The sequence below is a fragment of the Stigmatopora argus genome, chromosome 17, assembly GCF_051989625.1.
Source record: "Stigmatopora argus isolate UIUO_Sarg chromosome 17, RoL_Sarg_1.0, whole genome shotgun sequence".
Lineage (NCBI taxonomy): Eukaryota > Metazoa > Chordata > Actinopteri > Syngnathiformes > Syngnathidae > Stigmatopora > Stigmatopora argus.
In genome coordinates this window covers 3,826,835-3,850,065 of record NC_135403.1, presented here as the reverse complement: position 1 = coordinate 3,850,065, position 23,231 = coordinate 3,826,835, and the positions used below count along the sequence as shown (strand labels likewise).

The following is a 23,231-nucleotide window of genomic DNA, read 5'->3' as shown; positions in this document are numbered from 1 at the left end:
ACTGTGCATGATAGTATGGAAATAATATTTAAATCTAAATAGCAAAACTCTTATGTAAAACACTTTCAATAATTACAATTCTTCTTCTGTACTTGTCATTTTACAACATTCTTCACAGACTATCTTGTTGCACCAGGACAACCCAAACCTATGGACAGGTTCAGACATGCTCACTGTGGTCTTGTTAATTTAGAGCACAGTGGAGTGTAGACATGAAAAGCCAGACATAAAAGAGTATGGTGTACGTCTCTTCTGGCATACTAATACTTTATAAATTCCCATATCTTGAATTTGTTTCTGGTATTTTAGAGAGCCCTCTATACTGCTGTGCTTCCCTGCTTCTTTCAATGGGTCCACCATTGTGCAACCCAACACTGACAAGCTGACGATAATAGAAAAAGGAATGTGCTGTAGGAAGTGAGTTTGTTGACACAGTACAATACAGACAAATGTGACTCTTTTTGTGATGAAACTTCCATTTTTCTTATATTGTTATCAACTCAGCAATTTTTATAAGAAGTATGGATGTGAATGTGTACACCACCTTCTTTCTATTCAAGCAGTAAATTCTATCTGAAGGTTGTGTCTAATCAATTTTTATTTTGAAATGTAAATGTTATTAATTGTTTGTATGAATGTAAAGAATCATGCAACAAAAAAGTAAGTATAGTATATATAGATATATACTATACTTACTTTTTTGTTGCATGATTCTTTACATTCATACAAACAATTAATAACATTTACATTTCAAAATAAAAATTGATATAAAGGTTATTAATTGTTTGTATGAATGTAAAGAATCATGCAACAAAAAAGTAAGTATAGTATATATATATATATATATATATATATATATATATATATATATATACATATATATATATATATATATATATATATATATATATATATATATATATATATATATATATATATATATATGCATGTTCTCCCCGGTCCTGCGTGGGTTTCCTCCGTGTACTCCGGTTTCTTCCCACATTCCAAAAATATGCATGCTAAGCTGATTGGACACTCTAAATTGCCCCTAGTTATGGGTGTGAGTGTGCATGGTTGTCAGTCTCCTTGTGCCCTGCGATCGGCTGGCCACCGATTCAGTGTGTCCCCCGCTTCTGGCCCGGGGACAGCTGGGTTTGGCTCCAGCACCCCCGCGACCCTAATGAGGGTAAACCGGTTCAGAAAAAGAGATGGGATGAGATATATATGTGTTTATGTATATATTTAAGTAGGTAAGTATAAGATTTTATTCTTTTGACCTGGAGGGGATTATATGTACTACATTTCTTTTAGTACCTTAGCAGACAATAAAAAGCACCATGTGTTCAATGAGACAACAAGGCTCCGTTAGTATATATTGGATTTGTTATTATACTCATCTCTCTTTCGCTCCAAAACATCTTACTTAAACACTGCCTTTGATAAAGTGACATCTCTGATAACTTGTAATTCCTGAAGATGACTCAACATCATCAACACAACCTCCCCTTTCTGATCCTTTTGACTCTTTTAAAGGGGTATACCATACAACCTCATTTACATTTTTATCCATAACCATTGAACCAGGAAGGGTCTTATGCTGATCCAACTAGGTGTTGTTGTCTGTCTCCCTGTGCTCTGCAATTGACTGCCCACCAATTCAGGGTGTCCATTGCTTGGTGCAAACAAACCTCATGACCCTTGTAAGGATAACTGGTATAAATAATGTATGAATTTTCTTTAAATGGAAAATATCATCCACACCCAGAATGCATAAATGCAGTTTATTTTGTGCATTTCATATTATTTTCAGACCTTTCAGGTTATCTAACTTGCAATACACGTTATCTGCAGCCTATCATAAGGGGTCTAATTTACTAGAAGGATTAGATCTATGGTTGTTTTAGATGTCTTATCCTCTAAACACCATGTTATGCCACAGTCTTCTTGCTGTTTATGCTGTATTGTTTTAATTTTTAAAAGCTTGGAGAGGGTTTAATGAACAGTTTTTATTTAACTGTAATCAAGGGCTAGTTAATCCAAGCCACAGTCTGCAAGGAGATCCTTCTTGCTGTTTATGCTGTATTGTTTTAATTTTTAAAAGCTTGGAGAGGATTTAATGAACAGTTTTTATTCAACTGTAATCAAGGGCTATAAATCATAGTTAATCAAATCTTTTAATATAAAATCCAATATTTTTAAGTGTATAAATTTACATATTTTGATGCAGTTGATTGCCTAAATCAGGGATGCTCAATACGTAGATCGCAATCTACCAGTAGATCACTAAGGTACTGGTAGATCACATGACAGTAAGATTTGATTGAAGGATTGGATTTGTAGTAAAATTTTATATGGGACTTGAGCTGGGAAACAGCGCCATCGCGCATCCAAGCACGATTTCTGGCTGCCTCCACTATTTTGGGTCCTGCTGGCATCAGGATATCATCAGCATACATAACTTCTGTGCTTTCTCAGTGGCCCGGGGAAAAAAAGGGTAGATCGCACAAAGTTGGCTCCTTAAAAAGTAGATCTTTGAGCGAAAAGGTTCGAGTACCCCTTGCCTATATGTTCTTTACTTCCGGTAACGCCTTGGGACTGTTTTATAGACACGCTTATAAAGTTTATTACAGTAAGCAATTCTTTTCTTCTACTCCTATTATCTGTCTTTCTTTGTCTGTCTCGTGCTCAGAAGCAGTATCCCCTCCCCTTACATTCCAGTATCACCGTCTCCTCCTCCCACCTGACAAAGCCATCTTTGTATCAGAGATTCTGTTTAATTTGGAGTCCCTCTTTCAGTCACTCCTATAGCGCAAAAGGGTCTTATTTTCCTCCCTTGTTATTACAAAATCTTCTGTTTAAAAATAAAAAGAATAGGAAGCATCAAACTAGGCTTTCGAGCTATCATAACCAGTGCACATGAATATGTTGGTCTATTGTTTGTATTTTGGTGGTAAATCAAGTCCACAAACACTGTTTTTCAATTTAAGATCACTCGGTTTTATAGCAAAATATTGACATCCCATGACCTGAAACACAGTATCCATACAGGAAAGAAAGTTCATTGTTTTCGCAGCTGACTCAGAGGGCGTGGAAATATCTCTTTTGAATTTAAAGTTATGAGTGTGGGTGTCTCTAAGAGACCACACAACACCAATAAGTGCACACCACCCATGTGCAGGGGATCAAGTTATGTTTGGATTAAGGAGTTGAGGGGACAATGGGGGATGGGACATATAGGTAAGAATGTACTACAAATTGTTATTTTTTTTACCCAAATCAAACAGTTAACGAGTGTAGTGAACCATGGGTGCTGGATTCAATCGGGAAATGGAAAGGACAGCGTGTACGAGATACACAGAAAATGGAAATGGTTAATTTAGGAAGAAAAAAACCCATCTGCTACTCATCTATTATGTTTCGGCCTGCTTACAGTACTGGACAGTGTGTGGATATTTTTTGGTATACACATTTGTACTTACATGTTATATTCTTTTCAGGAAAGGGATAAATCATCAGCGCATAGTGTTGTCTATAGATCTATATGTTATATGAAGTGCATACCTCAGATGTGCACATATCATAATCCAGATGTTCTCAATCTGGAATTCAAAAAGTATAAAAAATATAGACATGACTGCTTGTATTGTGTGTTGAGCAAACATAGCAGTCTCCACATTCCCCCACCAAGCCATGGACAATGGTTTTTACATTAACTTAAGTTTCCTCTAAAAGCAACCTGTAGAATATTAATCCTCTTAGTTACATATTAAGACTAAATCAAATGACCCAAAATATACAAATATAGTAACTTGCCCAACTTTTCCTGATTGTAATACATAGTCATTGAGTGTAGTGTATAAGAACTTATTTATTTCCTTACACAATTTTACAACCTACTTTCATCTTTACAACTCATTGTCACCTGTCTGGATGTTATTTTTTTTACTGCTTTCCTCTTAGTTCAAAGTTATGTTGTTCCATGTGCATTAATCATTAACCATTCATCATCCATAGTGCACTAGTTGTAAATTCCTAAATGACAGTTATTTTTTTCAAAGAAAACATTCACATCTCGACCTTAAAACCATACGTACCATATTTAAAGCCATACAGGACATTTCTGTCATCATGCAGAAGAGAATCCAGCAGATGATCAGTAATGATCCAGATTTAACCTCACAGAAGATTCAAAACTCCCACAAGTTTCCTGATGCGATTATAGTTCCTTTCTTGACAGCAAAACCATTTCCTGTGCAGCATGGGCAACCTGTGAAAGACTTTCCATCCTAGCTCATGCATACACACATACTTAGCCACAATGACATAGTGCATGCACGCACTGCACACAGAAAAAAGGCAGCCTCAGCCAAGTGCAACGTGTCGAAGAATGTGACAGCAGCTGGAAGTCAAGCCAGAGAAGGACTGGAAGAAGGGGAGGAATCTAACTCTCTTCCTCCTTTCTCTCTCTCGCTCTCTATCGCACATACACTCTAACTCCCCACACAAACCATTGTAAACACACAGCATCGGGACAAACACGAGCTTTATAATTGGCAGGTGCTAACAAACCACCTCAACTTGACCTTTTCTCTCCATCTGAAAGAATGAGGCCTGCTGAATTATTAGGCTGGTGAGAAAAGGTGCAAGGAACAGAGAAGAGCCAACATTCTTTCTTGCTCATAACAGCGATAAAGTCATGTAAGCCTGCATGCGTGGTCAAATTACATGGAAACTGCAGTATTCTATTTCTTAAACATTACATTTCAAGTTTTCTTTGGATAATTTCATTGCCAAAATAGAAAATTTTCTTGTTACAGCCTATTAAAATGTAAAGAACACTGAAATTTCACACATATCTTCCTGACTACCAGTAAATATCTCCCACCCAGTGCATCCAATCGCAGTAACTCCTTTTGTGCTCTATAGAGGACATTCAGAACTTTCCAATGATACCAAATTTCATCTCATCTCATTTTCTGAACCGCTTTATCCTCATTAGGGCCGTGGGGGGTGCTGGAGCTTATTCAGCTGACTCTGGGCCAGAGGCGGGGGACACCCTGAATCGGTGGCCAGCCGATCGCAGGGCACAAGGAGATGGACCCAGAGCAAACCCACGCAGTCCCGGGGAGAACATGCAGACTCCACACAGGTGTGACGTCACCTGGATTTGAACGTATCGACGTTCATCGCTGTGTTTTTATCGGGGAAATGATACTCCGGGCCCGGTTCTGATGTCTAAAAATCTCCAGTATTTGTATTTAATCAATAAATGCTATTTTCGGCTGGATTTTACCCCATTTTCGGGCAATGTTTGCCCGTACGCCATTGACGTTCATCGCTGTCTTTTCCCGGGAAAATCCCCCCCTGGCCTGGTTTTAATGTGTGAAAAGCACCAGTATTTGTATTTAATCATGAAATGCTGCTAGGAAGTTGATTTTCCCCCATTTTTGTGCATTGATTTATTGATTATTTTTTATGTGTCGCAGCTGTAGCTGCAGTAGATGTTTTATAGCCATAAAATAGTTTTTGAGGGTTGGATTGATACGTTGAAGGCGCTACGTGAAAATGCACCGACCGCCACTGCTGTATATTCTTTGTTGTAAATTGAACTGTGTTGAGCTGTGAACTATTGTTTTTTTCTTGTTTTCGGATTGGATTGGATTGGATAACTTTATTCATCCCGTATTCGGGAAATTTCATTGTGACAGTAGCATGAAATAGAATGGTAGCAACCCTTTCGAGGATGAGCGGTATGGAAGATGAATGAATGATTTTTTAAAAAAAAATACAGAAAAAATCCGCGATGAAGTGAAGCAGCGATAACTGAAGCGCGAAGTAGTGAGATTTCACTGTATAAGATATAAAAAAGCTAAGGAGTTTGGTTAGAATTACCTCCTACTTTTTTTTGAACAGCTTCATCCTCACAAGTTTTACGGGGGGTGCTGGAGCCTATCCCACCTGACTTTTAGCCGGGAGGCAGGGGACACCCTGAATTTGTGGCCAGCCAATCAATCGCAGAGCATGAGGAGACAGGCAACCATTCAGGTACAGCAGGGGTCTCGAACTCAATTTACCTGGGGGCCGCTAGAGGCCGAGTCTGGGTGAGACTGGGCCGCATCAGGATTTCCACAAGAAAAGCACTGATAAAACATTCCAACGTTATCAAATATCTTTATTTTTTAACAAAAAATAATGAATTAAATAAATTAACTTAAAGATGAATAAAAAATAAATCAATCAGTAATACAAAACCAAATAATACTAATGAGCATACAGTAGATATACACTGGCTAGCTAAGTAGAGAAAATGAATTATTTTTATTCCGTTTCAAATGTCTGTATTAACAGCGCTTTAACCTTTAACTTTCTGAACTTGAATGGAACATTGAACATGAAATATTCTGAACACGGCTTCTCTTGCCTACTCCTTGCTGCTAGAGACCTGGCAGCGCTTCTTCTCACAGTCACATTTGGCTTGAGGGAGGAAGCAGTGGAGACCCTCAGTAGAGCTTGAAGATGCTCATCAGTAAGTCTGGACCTGTACTTGGACTTATTGAAGTTCAAGGTGGAGAAGAGCTTCTCACACAAGTATGTGCTCCCAAAAAGGCACATGGTCCGCTTGAACCTTCGGGAAAGTTCAGGGAAGCTGGGGGTCAACTCTCTCAAAAATTGCCCAAGCTTGTGTGCTTCTCCACTCACCTCCCTGAACTTGGCTTTGAGTGCAGAGTTGCACTGCAGGTCAATGAGCTCCATTTGAAGCTCAGGAGGGGCATCTTGCACATCAAAGGAGAAGGGGTCCGCAAAAATTTGAAATGTGGCTTTGTGTGTCTTGAAGTCTGCAAATCTGTGATCAAATTCCTCCTGTAGCTTCGAAATGGCCTCAACATACTTCTCACCACTGAATGGTGTGCCTGCATCCACGAGAGCCTTGCATGCTGGGAAATGGCAAAGGTTTGTCTGAGAGAGCTGGGCTTTCCATAACACAAGTTTAGTGCAGAATGCTCTCACGTTGTCATAGGCAGCACTGACAAGTTGCCCCTGGCCTTGTAGCTTCTTGTTCAGTACATGAAAGCTCATGTGTGATATCAACAAGAAAAGCCAAGTCCATGAGCCATTTGGGATCACTTAGCACAGGATCAATCAACTCACAAACGGCGTAGCTAGCTTTGACTGCTGCATTACTGTCTTTGGTAGCCTTCTTGAAGAGATCCTGTTGCCTCAGAAGACGTGTTTTAAGACTGGCAACCTGGTTGGCTCTCTCATCTCCCTGGTATTTTTCGTACTCCTCAGCATGTCTCATAGTACAATTACGTTTCAAATTGTATTCCTTGTGCACCGCAACTTTTTCAGTGTAAATGAGACACGTCGGGGTGCCCCTGTGTTCAACAAAGAAATATTGCACTCCCCACTTTTCTTGAAACTGTCTGTGCTCATCACCGACCTTTCTCTTCACGGCAGGCTTTGAAAGAGACATCTCTGGGGCTCTGTAATATGTTTTTCCACTTGGAATGAGTCTCGGGTTGATCTTTCACATTCAGTCGCGCGGGTTTGTGGCGCATGTGCACTTTCGCTCTCCGTTTCAATCGCGGATATGGCTACAGACACTGACACAGGCTGGATCACGGATCATAGCGCCTCATTCAGTTCTATGCTGAGAGCAGCGGAGGAGTGTGCGCGCCGAGCGGAGTGATCGGCCTCACGGCTTCTCCTCCGCCCAGCTGATTGGAGGAATGAGTGAGTGAGCGAGGCACTGGACAGCCCGGCCGATGTCCCGCCCTCCAGAGCTGTATACCTCACCGTGATTGGTTCATTCAGCTCCGAACCAAAGTTCCCTCTAATTTTTTGTTGGTCTGAGCAGAAAGACAACCTCCCTGAGCGCACTGAGTACCAGTGTGAGCGACATCATCGGTACTCGGATGATTCGCCTAAAGACGTTTCGCCGACGGACGTTTGACAGACGGGCAGGTCGCCGAATGGACGTTCCACCGAACGTTCATTCGGCCGAACGGAGGTTTCGCCGAAACGGGATTCGAACGCTCGCCCCGCCGGATCGTGTGTGTACAAGTTTTTCAACCTCGGCCCGCGGGCCATATACAGCCCGTTAGGATTTTTAATCCGGCCCGCCGCCGGTGTTGTCCAAATTATAGTAAAAATCAATGTTCATCTACCATCAATGGCAGTCCGGGAATAAGCACTCTTGGGCAGGCAGATGTAGCAGAACCGAGCCGTAAAATGACAGCAATCGGGTCAAATCCATCCTAAAACAGCATTTAATGATTAAATACAAATACTGGATGATATCGCGATGGAGGCAAAAAAACGTCTATAGACGTCCATTCGCCAAACGGCTCAAAATGCTCTCAAATTCGGTCAAATCCAGCTGAAAACAGCGTTTAATGATTAAATACAAATACTAGTATTTGTATTTAATCATTAAACTAACAAATACTAGTACGACCTGTCCGTCTGTCAAACGTCCGTCGGCGAAACGTCTTTAGGCGAATCATCCGGTCACGACATCATCATTGCTCGCTATCGGCACACCAGTATCACACCTGCCACAAGCAGGTGCATGTCAATGTTCCCTCTAATTTTTCATGTAAAACATGCTGTAAAACAAGAAAAACATGAGTGGACAGAGCTACTGCCACTGGCTGCCACTTAAACGGCGCCATCATGGGGAAAGGGGTAAAAAAAAAAAAAAAAAAAAAAAAAAAAAAAAAAAAAAAAATTAAAAAAAAAAAAATTTGATCTTTCATATTAAGACGGGGGCCGCAAATTATCGTCCCGCGGGCCGCAGTTGGCCCGCGGGCCGCAGGTTTGAGACCCCTGAGGTACAGACTCATGCCTAGGGGCAATTTAGAGTGTCCAATCAGCCTACAATGCATATCTTTGGAATGTGGGAGGAAATCGGAGTACCCGAAGGAAACCCACACATGCCCGGGGAGAACATGCAATCTCCACACAGTTGGACCGACCTGGATTTGAACCCAGGATCACAGAATATTCAAAGTAAAATTAATAAAATGCACTCTAACATTTGACACATTTGTCAGTTGGAAACAAATGTGTTAAATGCTGTAAAATACAGGAGGTACTGACCTTTAAGAGAGAACTTTGCATCTACCAACATTTAGTTAAAGCTATGCGTGAAATCTAAAAAATCTCACAAACATGTCTCATCATGTCTAGACTGTTCACGTAAGCCTATATCTAGACTCCTGTGTTTTACTTGGCATACAAAAACAATAACATGATCCATTCAGGAAGATGAGAAAACCTGGAAGTCTGTTTGGGCTGCAGCTCAAGTGAAGTGTGAGACACATTCTAGTGGAACTGCTAAGAGTAATCTTCAAAAATGTACAGCGGTCACACACAAGCAGTAAAACATAACGTTAACCAATAATAAGCTCCTTCTACTCATGAAAGGAAACACTGTGGTACCACAAAGTGCATGTCTACAAGTATCCTATACTTTAGAAGATACAATTTGGTGGACCTAATTCATTTCTTGGAGACCAAACCACTATCACAACTTCACCCTCGTCTTTCTTCCTTTTCATTTTGAAAAATCAAATTTGAAAAACAGTGGCGGCCCGGCGGTTGAGTGGCTAACGCGTCGGCCTCACAGTGGGGGACCTGGGTTCAAATCCACGTCGGTCCACCTGTGTGGAGTTTGCATGTTCTCCCCGGGCCTGCGTGAGTTTTCTTCACGTACTCCGGTTTCCTCCCACATTCCAAAAACGTACATGGTAGGCTGATTGGACACTCTAAATTGCCCCTAGGTATGGGTGTGACTGTGAATGGTTGTCCCTCTGCTTGTGCCTTGCGATTGGCTTGCCACCAATTCAGGGTGTCCCCCGCCTCTGGCCCGAAGTCAGCTGGGATAGGCTCCGGCACCCCCGCAACTCTAGTGAGGATAAAGTGGTTCAGAAAATGAGATGAGATGAGACTACAGACGATAGCTTGTTATCAGATTGCAAAGATCCATAGCTCATTCTGGTTTTAACATCTTTTAATTTGTTTTCCCAAGCCATTTTAATCCTGAATCACATATCTGTGAGTAATAAATGTAACAACACAAGCAGACTAGGGTGATAATTTTTTTATTTTTTGTTTTGTTTTAGGCAACCTTTTGCTTGCAACATGATGTTAAATGCGTTGGGCTGACACAGCACATATTTATATTTAATGTTTCAGTCTAACTGGTAGTCTTTATTTTGACAAACAAACACAGCATTTACAGCATATGTGTTACAACATCTCATTGAAATGATAAAATGTGAATGCAGGAACAGTGCCATGTTTGAAGTTAAAGTTCACATGTGCATCATATTCAAATCTTGGGAAATTGCCAGATTCTGTCCAGCTGGGGAAAAACAATGTGCAAGGACCAATGCAAACTCATCAGTAGAAATTTGAGACGTTTCTGTTAATTTCTAACATTTGCTATATTTCCCATTCCTTATATTTTGTAAAAGATGACACATTTTCTGAGATCATGAGTTAAAATCGCAAGTTCCCCCTGTGTAGGTGTGTAAATTATGTAGATTTATGACAACCAGGAATAATTAAAATGTTAGGTAATTGCTACTTGCCTTTCACAACATTATTTTGATGGAAACGTGGGAAGTTGATACTGTCCAGCTGGGGAAAAAGAATGTGCAACGACCAATGCAAACAAATGAGGAATCCTCTCCAATCAACCCAAGTTGCTCCTTTTAAGCTCCCATTTGCTGGTTATGGAATGTGTAATTACTCTAAAATTAAAGTGCTTGTGCTGGTGTCTTTTGATGACCGCAGTCAGCTGCATGTGGCTTGGGCGCGGGACATGTAGGGCATAGCAGAAATGAAAGCATTTGGAACTTTCTGTTCTTTCCACTAACAGCGAAAACAGCTGTTGAGAATCGCCCGTCAAAGTACATGTAGTATTTATTTGGGGGGCTTCTTCCTTCCTTTTAGAATTCATTCATTCCCCTCACCCTGTCTTTCCGTGCTCAGACCACAGGAATGAAGCCGCTACCACGATATGTAATTGGTGGAAATCAACAATACACTTGCACAAAACACTGGCTGATTTTATATCTACTATAATAATTTGACTAGGGTTAATATAAATATTGTAATGTAAATAAGCATTAAGAATTTATATAGGACTCACATAAATAGTAAAAGCTGCCCATGTATACATAGCATATGAATTACATGAAGATACAGCAACTCCACATTTCGTTGCTTCAGGTGTGACTGTTTGCACCTTCTGTTTAAACTTAACAAAGCCACAAAGCACAGTGCTTGCATTTCCATGGTTAAAACTCTAAATTTAGCTTAGAAGCAGGCAAGCAATTTGCCGTTATATATCTATATATAACCAGGTAACTTATTCAGACCTTCTTTTCATAGACTAAATCCTGAGCACACTGTAGAATTGAGCAGTAACACAAGCAGGAATCTCTCTCAATATTTTGATTTCCTATTTTAACATTTTCTGTTTAGCTTTATTTTGAGGTGATTCCAATCTGTTTAACAAATCCAGTAATGTTTTACAGTCAATTAAAACGTAATGTTGACTATTCAACAGGCCTCAAAGGTGAATGGCAAAAATGGTGAAGCCTCAAAAGGTTTACAATTGAAGACAGTTGCAAAATAAAACAAAATAGAAACGTTGGTGGTGTTACAATTAGCTCGGTCGTGGAACGTGGTTGGACCCAAATGTAGGGAAGCAGGCAATGGATGAGTGGAATGGAGTGCTCTCACTTTAATTATTTAAGGCAGGAGTCTTTAGAAAATATCAAGGACATAGAAATCAAATAACAAAATCAAACCTGATGTGAAAGACATGGGGTAACGAGGAACTTGGCATTCAAACATGGCATGGTACAGACAAAACAGACGATCCGACAAGGACTAACAAACACACAGGGTTTAAATAGACAGACTAGGGCTGTTTATCCACGAGCAGCTGGTCACAAGAGGAAGGGAAGCCTGGAGGGACATAAGAGACGAAAAGCAAACACACGCACACACACACACACACACAGACCTCCACCCAAAACTCTAACAAGACATGACAGGTGGTTTGTCTAAATTAAATTTCCATTTCACTTAAACAGAACTATGCTTTCTTATTAGACAGGATTTTAGCCGGAGGATAAATATAGTAGAAATTGGTTAAATTTGCAACTAGAGAATGGCAAAATAAGACGGGGAAGGCTGTCTTCCAAGAACCATAACAGCACTCAATCAATAGACAATAGCCACTTGGGGTATCCGCCGAAACACCTTTGTCATCTGTCTTTGCATTCGTGTTCAGACAACAATAAGTTGTTGAGTCTGATGACAATGTTGGCAAAGTCAGTGAGTTCCACAAAGTCAGAAGTTATAATGTTGATGCCATCCAAGCCAGGTTTCTGGACCCTTACCCAGGAGATGATAGCTGGGAGATTTCTGGTTGGAAAAAAGATGAAACAGATCAAACCAAACAAAATTGAACACAAGATCAGAGGTCGATTCGTTTTTTTGAGGATCGTGAAATGAATTAGAGAATTTGCATATAAAGTACTGCTCTACTTACAAAAAATTCAAGTTACGAAACAAGATATGGAACCAATTAATTTCGTAAGTATAGAGGTACGACTGTATTTGTTTTTGGGTCCAAGATGGCTCTTTCAACACTTTGGGTTGCCGACCCCTGGTATAGATGAATGAAAACCATCACCACCAAAATATGTCATTCCAATGCAGGAGCATATGCATACAAACCAGGACTGCAGCATGTTAGACGCCCTTTCCTCTCAAATATTTGGCAGACTGAACAAAAGCAGGAAGTCAGCATGTTTGTCTAAAGGTGATAAATAATCCTGTTTTTTCAGAGGCCTACTTAGGCTCTGCTGTCTCACCAGACCATCCTTTAAAAAGTTTTATTTCCCAAAAGTATTCTGCTTGTCCTTAAGAATCTGAACATAAGAGGCATATATGTTCCAAATAAAGGTTTTTAGATTTATTTTCAAGCACAGCTAAGTGGCTGTGCAGTTCAAAGACTGAACAGTGTTGTGACTATTTCAGACAACTCAGCCCAGGTTAATAGAAAGTTCACTGTTAGAAGAAATGAATCCATAATAATGTAAATTGGATTCGGAGAATTATCCAATAGGTTTTGATGTTGATAGGATATAACCGAAGAACACCACATGGTGTCACGTAGAACTACTAAACATTTCAGTCTAACAAATTGCTATACTGCTCTCGATTGGATACAGAATAAACCTAACTCAAATAATGAAATTGCCGGCTAACAACATAGCATTCAATCTGACACTTTTTACCTTTCCACCAAATAATTCCGTAGTCCCCACACCAGTCCCCTTGCCACAGTGTTCACTCCAGGTGTGAGGATGGCTTGGGACACGTGGAATGATCCCTTCTTGGACCTTTGCTTTAGGGTGGTTTCCAGGAACTAAGAGGCAAAATGTTTGTCATCCATCCATTTTCCTGTTGTCACAGGAGTCAGACAACAATAAGCAGTATGGGGGGTCATCTTTTTATTCTTTGTCATCCAATTACAGGGCACAAGGAGATGGACAACCATTCACGTTCACGCCAGAGTGTTTAACCAGCCAACCGTGCATACTTTTGGGAAGTGGGAAGAAACCAAAGTTCCTGGAGAAATGCCACGCAGGTAAGGGAGAACATAAAAACTCCATACTGGGGATTAAACCCTCAATCATAACACAAGATTGAAATACTGACCTGGATGAGCTTGCCGGGTTCAGTGGTGTTTGCCCATGGTGCGGGGATCTTGCTGCCAGGCCACATGGCAGGGGCACCTTCAGCTGATGGATGGTGGTAAAAAACTATCACCTGTGGGGTGAGAGGTTTAAAACTAAGCCTTTATATCACAGACGACGGCATTTTATTTTTCAAATGATCGATTAGATAGGCCCGGTGGCGCGAGTGGTTAGTGTGTCGGCCTCACAGCTCTGGGGTCCTGGGTTCAAATCCAGGACGGTCCACCTGTGTGGAGTTTGCATGTTCTCCTGCGTGGGTTTACTCCAGGTATACCAGTTTCCTCTCACATTCAAAAAACATGCATGGTAGGCTGATTGGACACTCTAAATTGTCCCTAGGAATGGGTGTGAGTGTACATGTTGTCCGTCTCCTTGTGCCCTGTGATCTGCTGGCCACCGATTCCTGCCTCTGGCCTGAAGTCAGCTGGGATAGGTTCCAGCACCCCCTGCAACACTAATGAGGATAAAGCAGTTCAGAAAATGAGATGAGATGAGATAATTAATTAGCTAAGAAGAATCCAATGTCATACTGAATATGGTACAACAAATGAGTGTGATATTAATTAAACCAATTTCCCGTATTTTTTCTATTTCTTTACTTACACCTCAAAATAGTTGTTGTATTATAACATCGGTATAACTATATAAATATTTATCATTATATGTTAACATTTGAGTTCCATTATTTATGGATATTGATATAATTTATATATCCATGAAATCTTTTACTATTGAGTAATAATATGTTCATTGCCTAAAAAATCTCACTCTAAAAAGAGCCAACTGATGGTGTAGTGCAGGGGTCCCCAAACTTTTTCTTGTGAGGGCCACATAACTTTTCCCTTCTCTGATGGGGGGCCGGTGTCAGTTTGTAACAGAAAAAGCCATGGAACATTAACTTTCTGTTGTGCCATGCACAATCGTCTCCCTTTGCTCTGAAGTTTATGCACGACACCACAACCGTCATTACAGAATCCCACGTCAACATTTTGCAGCACAGTGCTTGGTGGTGAATTTGGCAGTGGACTCGTAGCGGGGCGGTGAGACCCCTTTTTTCCAACTCCCGGTTCATGCGTCCCATTATTAGACCGCGAGTTTCGGCCACCATGCCCCAGGAGCCCCGTCAGTCGTGATGCTAGCTAGCTTTGACCAGTCCAGGTCCAACTTCTCCATGGTTTGGCACACTTTGTCAAAAATATCCTCTCCCGTTGTAGTCCCTTTGAGACTTTGGAGGGCTGCCAGATCCTCGCAAATCTCAAAGTTTGCGCTAACTCCACGAATAAAAATGAGCAGTTGCGCTGTGTCTTGCACGTCCGTGCTTTCATCCAGTGCTAATGAAAAAAAGTCAAATTATTTCGTCTTCTGCTGCAGCTGGGCATATACATTACTCCCGATTTCTTCAACGCGTCTGGTCATTGTACTCACCGACAGACTTACGGCATTAAATGCATCTTTCTTCTCGGGACACACCTCCTCCACGACAGTATCCATACATTTCTTAACAAACTCTCCGTCAGTGAAAGGCTTACCGCTGCTTGCTATCAATTTAGCAACCCAAAAGCTGGCCCGAACGGATGCCTGGTTCTGCTGAGATAATAGTCCACTTTTTCGCTTTGAGAGTTTGTCTGCTCGTATTTGGCCTTGCAATCTATCGTACTTGTCTTTGTGACGGGATTCATAGTGTCGGCAAAGATTGTATTCTTTGAATACCGCCACCGTCTCTTGACAAATGAGACAAACAGCCTTTTCTTTGCATTGAACAAAAAAATAATCGTTTGTCCACTCCAGGTTAAATATCCTGCATTCTGAATCAATTTTTCTCTCACCTAACTTTTTCGCCATTATTCCGTTCTCAAACAGGTTGCAGTTTTAATATGCTTGAATAGTCCGCGATGGTCCCAGGGCTCCGCCCTCACCTGCGATCGTCCAGATGTCTCGGTAACACTGCTCGTGCATGCAACGGTGGACGTGCCCGCATGCATCAAAGGGAAACACTCTCCCCGCGCGTGTCACCAAAGAAGCAATGCGAAGCCCCGCTTCACTGGCATGATTTGTGGGCTCAGCAGGGGTGCAATGAACCAAACACGAGATTAAAATGTCCCAGTCTTCAAGGCCAAATAGGAAAAAAAATCCGATAGCGTCTCTGGTATTGTTCAGAGGGCCGGTCCAAATGTGCCAGCGGGCTGCATCCCCCCCCCCCCCCCCCCCAAAAAAAAAAAAAAATTCTGATAGCGTCTCTGGTATTGTTCAGAGGGCCGGTCCAAATGTGCCGGCGGGCCGTATCCGGCCCGCGGGCCGTAGTTTGGTGACCCCTGGTGTAGTGGTTCCCTCGACTGACTTCGGTGCGGGAACGATTACTGCTCGTCTGTCTCTCTGTTGTCCTTCGGCTGACTGGTGACCAGTCTAGAGCAACGGTCCCCAACCTATTTCTCACCACGGACTGGTAAAGCTCTGTCTATTTTCTCTGGGACCGGTAAAGCTCTGTCTATTTTCTCTCGGACCGGTAAAGCTCTTTCTATTTTCTCGCGGACCGGCTAATGGGGAGGGTGACAACTTAAGACAAAATTAGCTAGGGGTGGGGTCGGTGCACAGACGACGTCCACGACATCATCTCATTTTCTGAACCGCTTTATCCTCATTAGGGTCGCAAGGGGTGCTGGACCCTATCCCAGCTGACTCCGGGCCAGAGGTGGGGGACACCCTGAACCGTTGGCCAACCGATCGCAGGGCACAAGGAAACGGACAACCATGCACACTCACACCCATACCTAAGGGCAATTTAGTCCAATCAGTCTACCATGCATGTTTTTGGAATGTGGGAGGAAACCGGAGTACCCGGAGGAAACCCACACAGGCCCAGGGAGAACATGCAAACTCCACACAGGTGGACGCGACCTGGATTTGAACGCAGGACCCCAGAGCTGTGAGGCTGACGCACTTACCACTCGCGCCACCGGCCCGCAGTGACTATTTATTCTTATTATAACAACTTTTCTTATTTTAAGTAGGAGGGTGAGATTGAAAATGTTAATATTTATTTCTCGGACCAGCAGCAGGTGGAGCGGCACCGGTTCACGTACTGGTTTTTGGGGACCTCTGGTCTAGAGTGTACTCAGCCTTGAGCTCCAAGTCAGCTGGGATAGGTTCCAGCAACCCCTGCAACTCACAATGCGGTACGGATAATGAATGAATTAATCATAACAGAGAGAATACTGCTCTCTGCTGTTGAGCATAGCACATAACCCTCCTTCTCTTCTTGCCAACTAAACCAGACACAGATTAGGGTCAGGAGTCTTTTTCATTCATTCATTTTCTGAACCGCTTAGGCCCGTGGGATGTGCTAGAGCCTATCCCAGCTAACCAGAGGCAGGAGCTGGGGGACACGCTGAATTGGTTGCCAGCCAATCGCGGAACACAAGGAGCCGGACAACAATTAAAGCTTTTACTTATACCTGTTCAAACAGCCTACCATGCATTCTTTGAAATGTGGGAGGAAACCGGAGTACCCAGATAACATACACGCAAACTCCACACAGAAACGTTGGAAACCTCTAGAGATTGAACCCTTGATCTCAGAACTGTGATGTGGCCATGCTAACTACTCAAATACCTGATATATTATTCTTTGAAACCATAGAAAAAAGAATCAGATCTCTAACATGAGTGACATGTGAATTAATGATAAATGAATAATCTTCTGTTCCAACCTTCAATAAAATATATTGTATGAAAACCATGATCTAGGGATTAATATCCTCTGCAGACCGGTCTATAAAAACACCTGTTAATGGGATGACACTCGATTCCAGGAGGGTTCCAACAGTAAGGACGACCTGATGATTATTTTATTATAAATATTACTGTTCTTTTTTATTGTATCAATGGCTCATATAGCCTTACTGTAGTAAATTCAATGTGATACGAGATTTAAAAACAAATGCTACATGCTAATGTAGTGATGACCTGACCTGGTATTTGTGTTTCCAGAGGTAGTCCAGCGTGATGGCCTCTACTTCACAGTTTTTACAGAGCTTGTTGCCAAAAATTTCTTGAAGCATCTTAATGAGGTATTTGTGGTGCTCTGAGCTCATCTTGTAGTAGTGATTGAAGTCCAAGAAGATCACCTGTTTTAACATCAGTTGGATTACATTTTGAGGTGGCGCTAATAAATATAGTACATAATAGGCCCATGGTAAATTGAAAAAAATAGACATAGGTATAGACTTTACCTCTTTCTGGTGCTCACACAGGAAGGAGTTAATTTCTCTGAGCCCATCTCTCACCTATTAGCAGAGAGGAAAGTTTTTTATTTCATTCATTCATGCATGTTCCATACCATGCATCCTCAAAAGGGTTGCAGGGGTTGCTGGAGTCTAACCCAGCTGACTTCGGGCAAAAGGCACCCTAGACTGGTCACCAGGCAGCCATAGACTACAGAGAGACCAACAACAAACTACATTCACAATCAAACCACCACCAGCAGGAATTGAGCCCACGCCTGCCCGCACTGCAGTCAGGTGAGTCAACCCCTACTCCACGAGGCGTCTTTGATTACACATACTGCAAAATAGTTTTAGTATAACTCCATCCTTCCGACAACTTCAGCTGAGCTTTCTATTTTGATGATGTTAATATGCACATATTAGTTTGAGCTTAGGTGGGCCTTTCAAATAGGATCAGACTAGTGCAGACAAAGTAACATGATCAGACATGTCACTTTGTCTGCACACACTCCATTAAACCCTGCCTTCATCTCAAGCCAACACGTTGGCAGGATTGATAATGATGATTGTGAGCAAGAGGTCCAAATGTTCAAGAACATTCATTTATTCATCCTCCTCAAAATCCTTTATGATTTGATTAATTTTAAAGTTATATTGTAAACGTTATCACTTAGATTCACGGAAAAAGGTAATGTTTTTAACGATTGAATTAAGTGGTATTTCAGATTTTTCCTAAATATGTGAAAAGAAGATCTATTAAAACAACTAAAACAGTGTGAATCTTTTGGAGTTTAATTATAACAAAAGGGTGGCCCGGTGGGCCGAGTGGTTAGCACGTCGGGCTCACAGCTCTGGGGTCCTGGGTTCAAATTCAGGTCATGTCCATCTGTGTGGAGTTTGCATGTTCTCCTGGGCCTGTGTGTTTCCTCTGGGTGCTCTGATTTCCCCCCACATTCCAAAACATGCATGGTAGGCTGATTGGACACTCTATATGGCCCCTAGGTATGGGTGTCAGTGTGCATGGTTGTCCGTCTCCTTGTGCCCTGCGATCGGCTGGCCACCAATTCAGGGTGTCCCCCGCCTCTGGCCTGGAGTCAGCTGGGATAGACTCCAGCACCCCCCGTGACCGTAATAAGGATAAAGCGGTTCAGAAAATGAGATGAGATGAGAGAAGTCTAATAAAACAGAACGTTACTGAATGAATGCAGTGCATTTATAAAAAAGATCACTTGAATATTTAATGTTGCCAATCTTTTGCGTACCACTAGAGCAAACCTGTCAGTGGTGGTAATCTTACCACACTTTGGAACCACGGCTCTAGCACTTATTCTGGGATATATGCAATTACAAAGCAGGAAGATTCATTTATGTCTTCTATATCCACTTTTTTTCCTCTAATTCGCCTACCTTGTGCCCAAACAGACCATGGATAAAGAAGGTCTCAAGCCCAGGCTCGCCTGGTTTAGATGAAACCCTGAGATCAAAGTAGCGAATACCTGCATCCAGTTGCTCCTTAAAAGTCAGATTCTGTGGAAGCAGACACACTGGTTGATATCCCTCCACAATTTCAGAGAATTTCAAAGTAAAACTATATGTGTACCTGGGTCATGGACCATTTCACCATGACTTTCTTGGCTAAAACGCTAAACATGGTGGCCAAGTACTTGACATAGACCTTTTGATCAGGACCTACAGGAGCATGTACATCTACCCAATAGGTGAACGAGTCATGAGACCCTGAAAAAAAGAAGAAGAAAATCTGAATACAGTAATACCTTGACATACGAGTGTCCTGACATACGAGAAATTTGGGACACGAGGAAAATTCCATGAACATTTTTGCCTCGAAGTACGAAACAAATTTGATATACGAGCATACGAGGTACTCCCGATGTGGCTGCCAAGTATGCGAGATGCTGCTTATAGGAGCAGCATCGCTCTGTCTTTCTCGCCACATCTCCCTCGCGTAAAGATATCTACGAGCACCGGCCGAACAGGTTGCATTTTTTGCATTAATCATTGCAAAATTAAGGGGAAAACAATGGGCACTACGTGCTACCATCTGTCTGCTGTACTGAATAATGTCACATATTGAATAACATAACGCCTAGATAGGTATTTGTTACTTTGTGAGTAGGTGGTGAATTAGAACATTTCATCTGGCTCCTCTTGATCCGGAGGAGCAGTGGCTCTACTCCGAACCCATCCCGGATGACCGAGCTTCTCATCTTATTTCTAAGAGAGAGTCTGGACGTCCTGCGGAGGAAACTCATTTCAGCCGCTTGAATTCGGGATCTTGTTCTTTCGGCCACGACCCACAGCTTGTGACTATAAATGAGGGTGGGAACTTCGATTGACCGGTAAATATAGAGCGTCGCCTTTTGTCTCAGCTCCTTTTTCATCACGACGGACCAGTGCAGAATCCGCATCACTGCAGACGCTGCACCTATCGAACGCCTTCTCCAAGGCCACAAAGCACATGTAGACTGGTTGGGCAAACCCCCATGCTCCGAGGATGCTGCTGATTGTGTAGAGCTGTTCCATTGTTCCATGGCCAGGACGAAAACCATACTTCTCCTGAAACCTGAGATTTGACCTCCCGGAGGACCCTCCTCTCTAGTACCTCAGAAGAGACCTTCAATAGACTGAAGAGTGTGATTCCCCGATAATTGGAACACACCCTCCAGTCCCTCTTTTTAAAAAAGGGGACCACCACCCCAGTCTGTGAATCCAGAGGCACTGTCCACGCATTGTTGCAGAGGCGTGTCAACCAAAACAGCCCCACAAAATTCAGAGCCTTTAGAAACTCCGTGTGGATCTCATCCACCCCCAGGGCCTTGCCCCCGAGTAGATTTTTAATGATGAGTTCAACCCCAGAGATAAGACAGTCCGCCCCAGAGTCCCCCGGGTCCGCTTCCTCATGAGAAGGCGTGTCGGTGGAGTTGAAGAGGTCTTCAAAGTATTCGGCCCACCGATTCACAACATCCCTAGTCAAGGTCAGCAGCGCCCAATCCCCACTATACACTGTGTGGATGGTGCACAGCTTCCCCCCCTGAGACGCCGGATGGTGGACCAAAATTTCCTTTAAACTGCCTCGTCCCATGCCTGGGATTTTGCCTCAAAGCTGACCAGAGCCATGTGCCGCTTGGTGGTACCCTTCAGCTGCCTCCGGAGTCCCAGTGCCGCCAGTGTCCACCAGCGGGTTCTGCGGTTGCCGGCACAACAGACTCCAACAGGCTCCGGTCTGCCGCCTCAGCAATAGAAACGCGAAACATGGTCCACTCGACTCAATGTCCCCCGCCTCTTCCTGGACATGAGAGAAATTCTGTCGGAGGTGGGAATTGAAACTCCTTCTGACAGAGGACTCAGCCAGGGGTTCCCAGCAGACCCTCATGAAACGTTTGTGTCTCGATCAGGTGGTGATCAGTTGACAGCTCTGGCCCTCTCTTTACCCGAGTGTCCAAGACATGCGACCGCAGGTCCGATGACAGGAACACAAAGTCGATCATCAAACTGCGGCCTAGGGTGTCCTGGTGCCAAATGTACATATGGACCCTTATGTTTGAACATCGTGTTCATTATTGTCAATCCACAACGAGCGTAGAAATCCAACAATAAAACTCAAGTCAGGTTCCGCTACCCTCTCATCCACCGGGGTAAACCCCAACATACAGGCACCGAGCCGGGGGGCAATAAGTATGCCTGCCCACACCCACTCGGCGCCTCTTACCATGAGCAACTCCAGAGTGGAAGAGTGTCCAACCCCCCTGGAGAGGAGTGGTACCAGAATCCAAGCTGTGGGTAGAGGTTAGCACGACTACGTCGAGCCGGAATTTCTCAACCTCACGCACTAGGCTCTTTCCCAACCAGAGGGGTGACATTCCACGTCCTACGAGCCAGTTTCTGCAGCTGGCGATTGGACCGCCAAGCATCCCTCCTTTGGCTGCTGTCGACGCACCCGACCTCTCTGGCCCCTCTCACAGGCGGTGACCCCATGTGAAGGGGAACCCAGGTCATCATTTCGGTCTCTGCCCGGTCGGGCCCTATCGATGTCGGCCCAGCCACCAGGCACTCGCCATCGTGCCCATCCTCCAGGCCTGGCTCCTAACCTCAGACCAGTTTGCCATGGGTGACCCTGCCAGGGGCACAAGGCCCCAGACAACATAGCTCCAAGGACCACTAGGACACACAAACCCCACACCATGATAAAGTGATGACTCATCGGGTTCTTTTCTTTCTGCTGGAATGGACTTGGTAAATGTGTTATCTGTGCCTTTAAGCACACTTGCCCAAATGGCAAAATATATTCTCCTACAAAACAATAAGTACCATATATGGTACAAAACTCTTTTTTATTGTAAGAATAAGTCATCACTGGTGTATACTGAATTTTAGTAGCCGTTGGAGATCCAAGATAATGCAGAAAGAGCTCACCTGGAATTGCAAGATGTTTAAGGGGCATGACACTGAGTCTAGGGGGCAGGGAGCCCATCCAGTCAGCATTGACATTCCCGATCCCAGCAGGTCGAGTCTTCATGTCTGTCAAGTTCCCAGTTAAAAAGAAAAAACAGCCCCTTCAGGAAAGGGCTCTACGATAGTGGTGTAATCTGGGTAATGGATCCTCTCCAACCCTCCGGAATTTAAAAGCAGTGGAGATCATCTTGGAATATAATCCAAATTTGTAAGCACCAAAACTCTATTTTTTCTTGAGCGGAAAGTGACTCAAGTTCCGTTTATGCTAGACCATGCATGCGTTAGAGGTGATGAGCATTAATGACCTCAGTAATCCTCTTAGAAAGACATTCTACTCATTATCCACCCAGCTAATACTTATCCAAGGAGGTAAAGACCACCCTCAGGCAGGACAACACGTGCGCGTTTTCTTTTTTATATTCTCAGTTGAAAATAATACAAACATGTATAGACAAGTCACATTTAGTATTTATATTAGTCTTAATCACAATATTATCTCATAGGAGCTTTTGGCAGTTAAGAACAGGGGTAGTAAAATAATTACAATTATATCGTGTTGCGTAAACCCCTCTGACTGTGTGCTTTTTTGGTTTCTTATATTTGTTTAAAAGGTGATGCGTAAAAGCTGCAGTTTCGATTAATGATAGCAATTTATTGCAAGTTACACTTTGCGAGTGGTCAGATAGGAAAAAATAACAGCAAACATTTTTTTTTAAATTGGCATTAATTGCCAATGTTTCTGTCATAT

At 42.7% G+C, this 23,231-nt stretch overlaps 2 protein-coding genes across 4 annotated transcripts in view; both read right to left on the bottom strand.

The window, feature by feature from the left end:
• phldb2b (pleckstrin homology-like domain, family B, member 2b) overlaps window positions 1–4,372 on the bottom strand; it is a 50,117-nt gene extending 45,745 nt beyond the window's left edge. For all 3 annotated transcript variants that reach the window (XM_077624299.1, XM_077624300.1, XM_077624303.1), the window contains exon 1: window positions 4,095–4,372. In XM_077624299.1, the coding sequence (XP_077480425.1) occupies window positions 4,095–4,130 (36 nt within the window). In that variant the 5' untranslated portion in view covers window positions 4,131–4,372. The remainder of the gene's footprint in view (window positions 1–4,094) is intronic.
• A 5,737-nt stretch (window positions 4,373–10,109) lies between these two features.
• Window positions 10,110–22,784, bottom strand: plcxd2 (phosphatidylinositol-specific phospholipase C, X domain containing 2). The gene is made up of 8 exons (XM_077624298.1): window positions 22,445–22,784; window positions 19,611–19,747; window positions 19,418–19,537; window positions 18,017–18,070; window positions 17,756–17,911; window positions 13,750–13,860; window positions 13,326–13,456; window positions 10,110–12,447 (listed from the first exon to the last, which is right to left on the bottom strand). Exons 1-8 carry the CDS (start codon window positions 22,545–22,547, stop codon window positions 12,288–12,290), a joined length of 972 nt encoding a protein of 323 aa, XP_077480424.1. The 5' UTR covers window positions 22,548–22,784; the 3' UTR covers window positions 10,110–12,287.
• Window positions 22,785–23,231: the final 447 nt, after the last annotated feature.

Excerpts from the sequence above, each read along its gene's own strand:
- plcxd2 (XM_077624298.1), bottom strand. The coding sequence starts at position 22,547 with ATGAAGACTCGACCTGCTGGGATCGGGAATGTCAATGCTGACTGGATG. Across the intron at positions 17,912-18,016 it reads TGTGTGAGCACCAGAAAGAG|GTGATCTTCTTGGACTTCAA; the intron begins GTAAAGTCTATA and ends ATGTTAAAACAG. Across the intron at positions 13,861-17,755 it reads TCTGGAAACACAAATACCAG|GTGATAGTTTTTTACCACCA; the intron begins GTCAGGTCATCA and ends CTCACCCCACAG.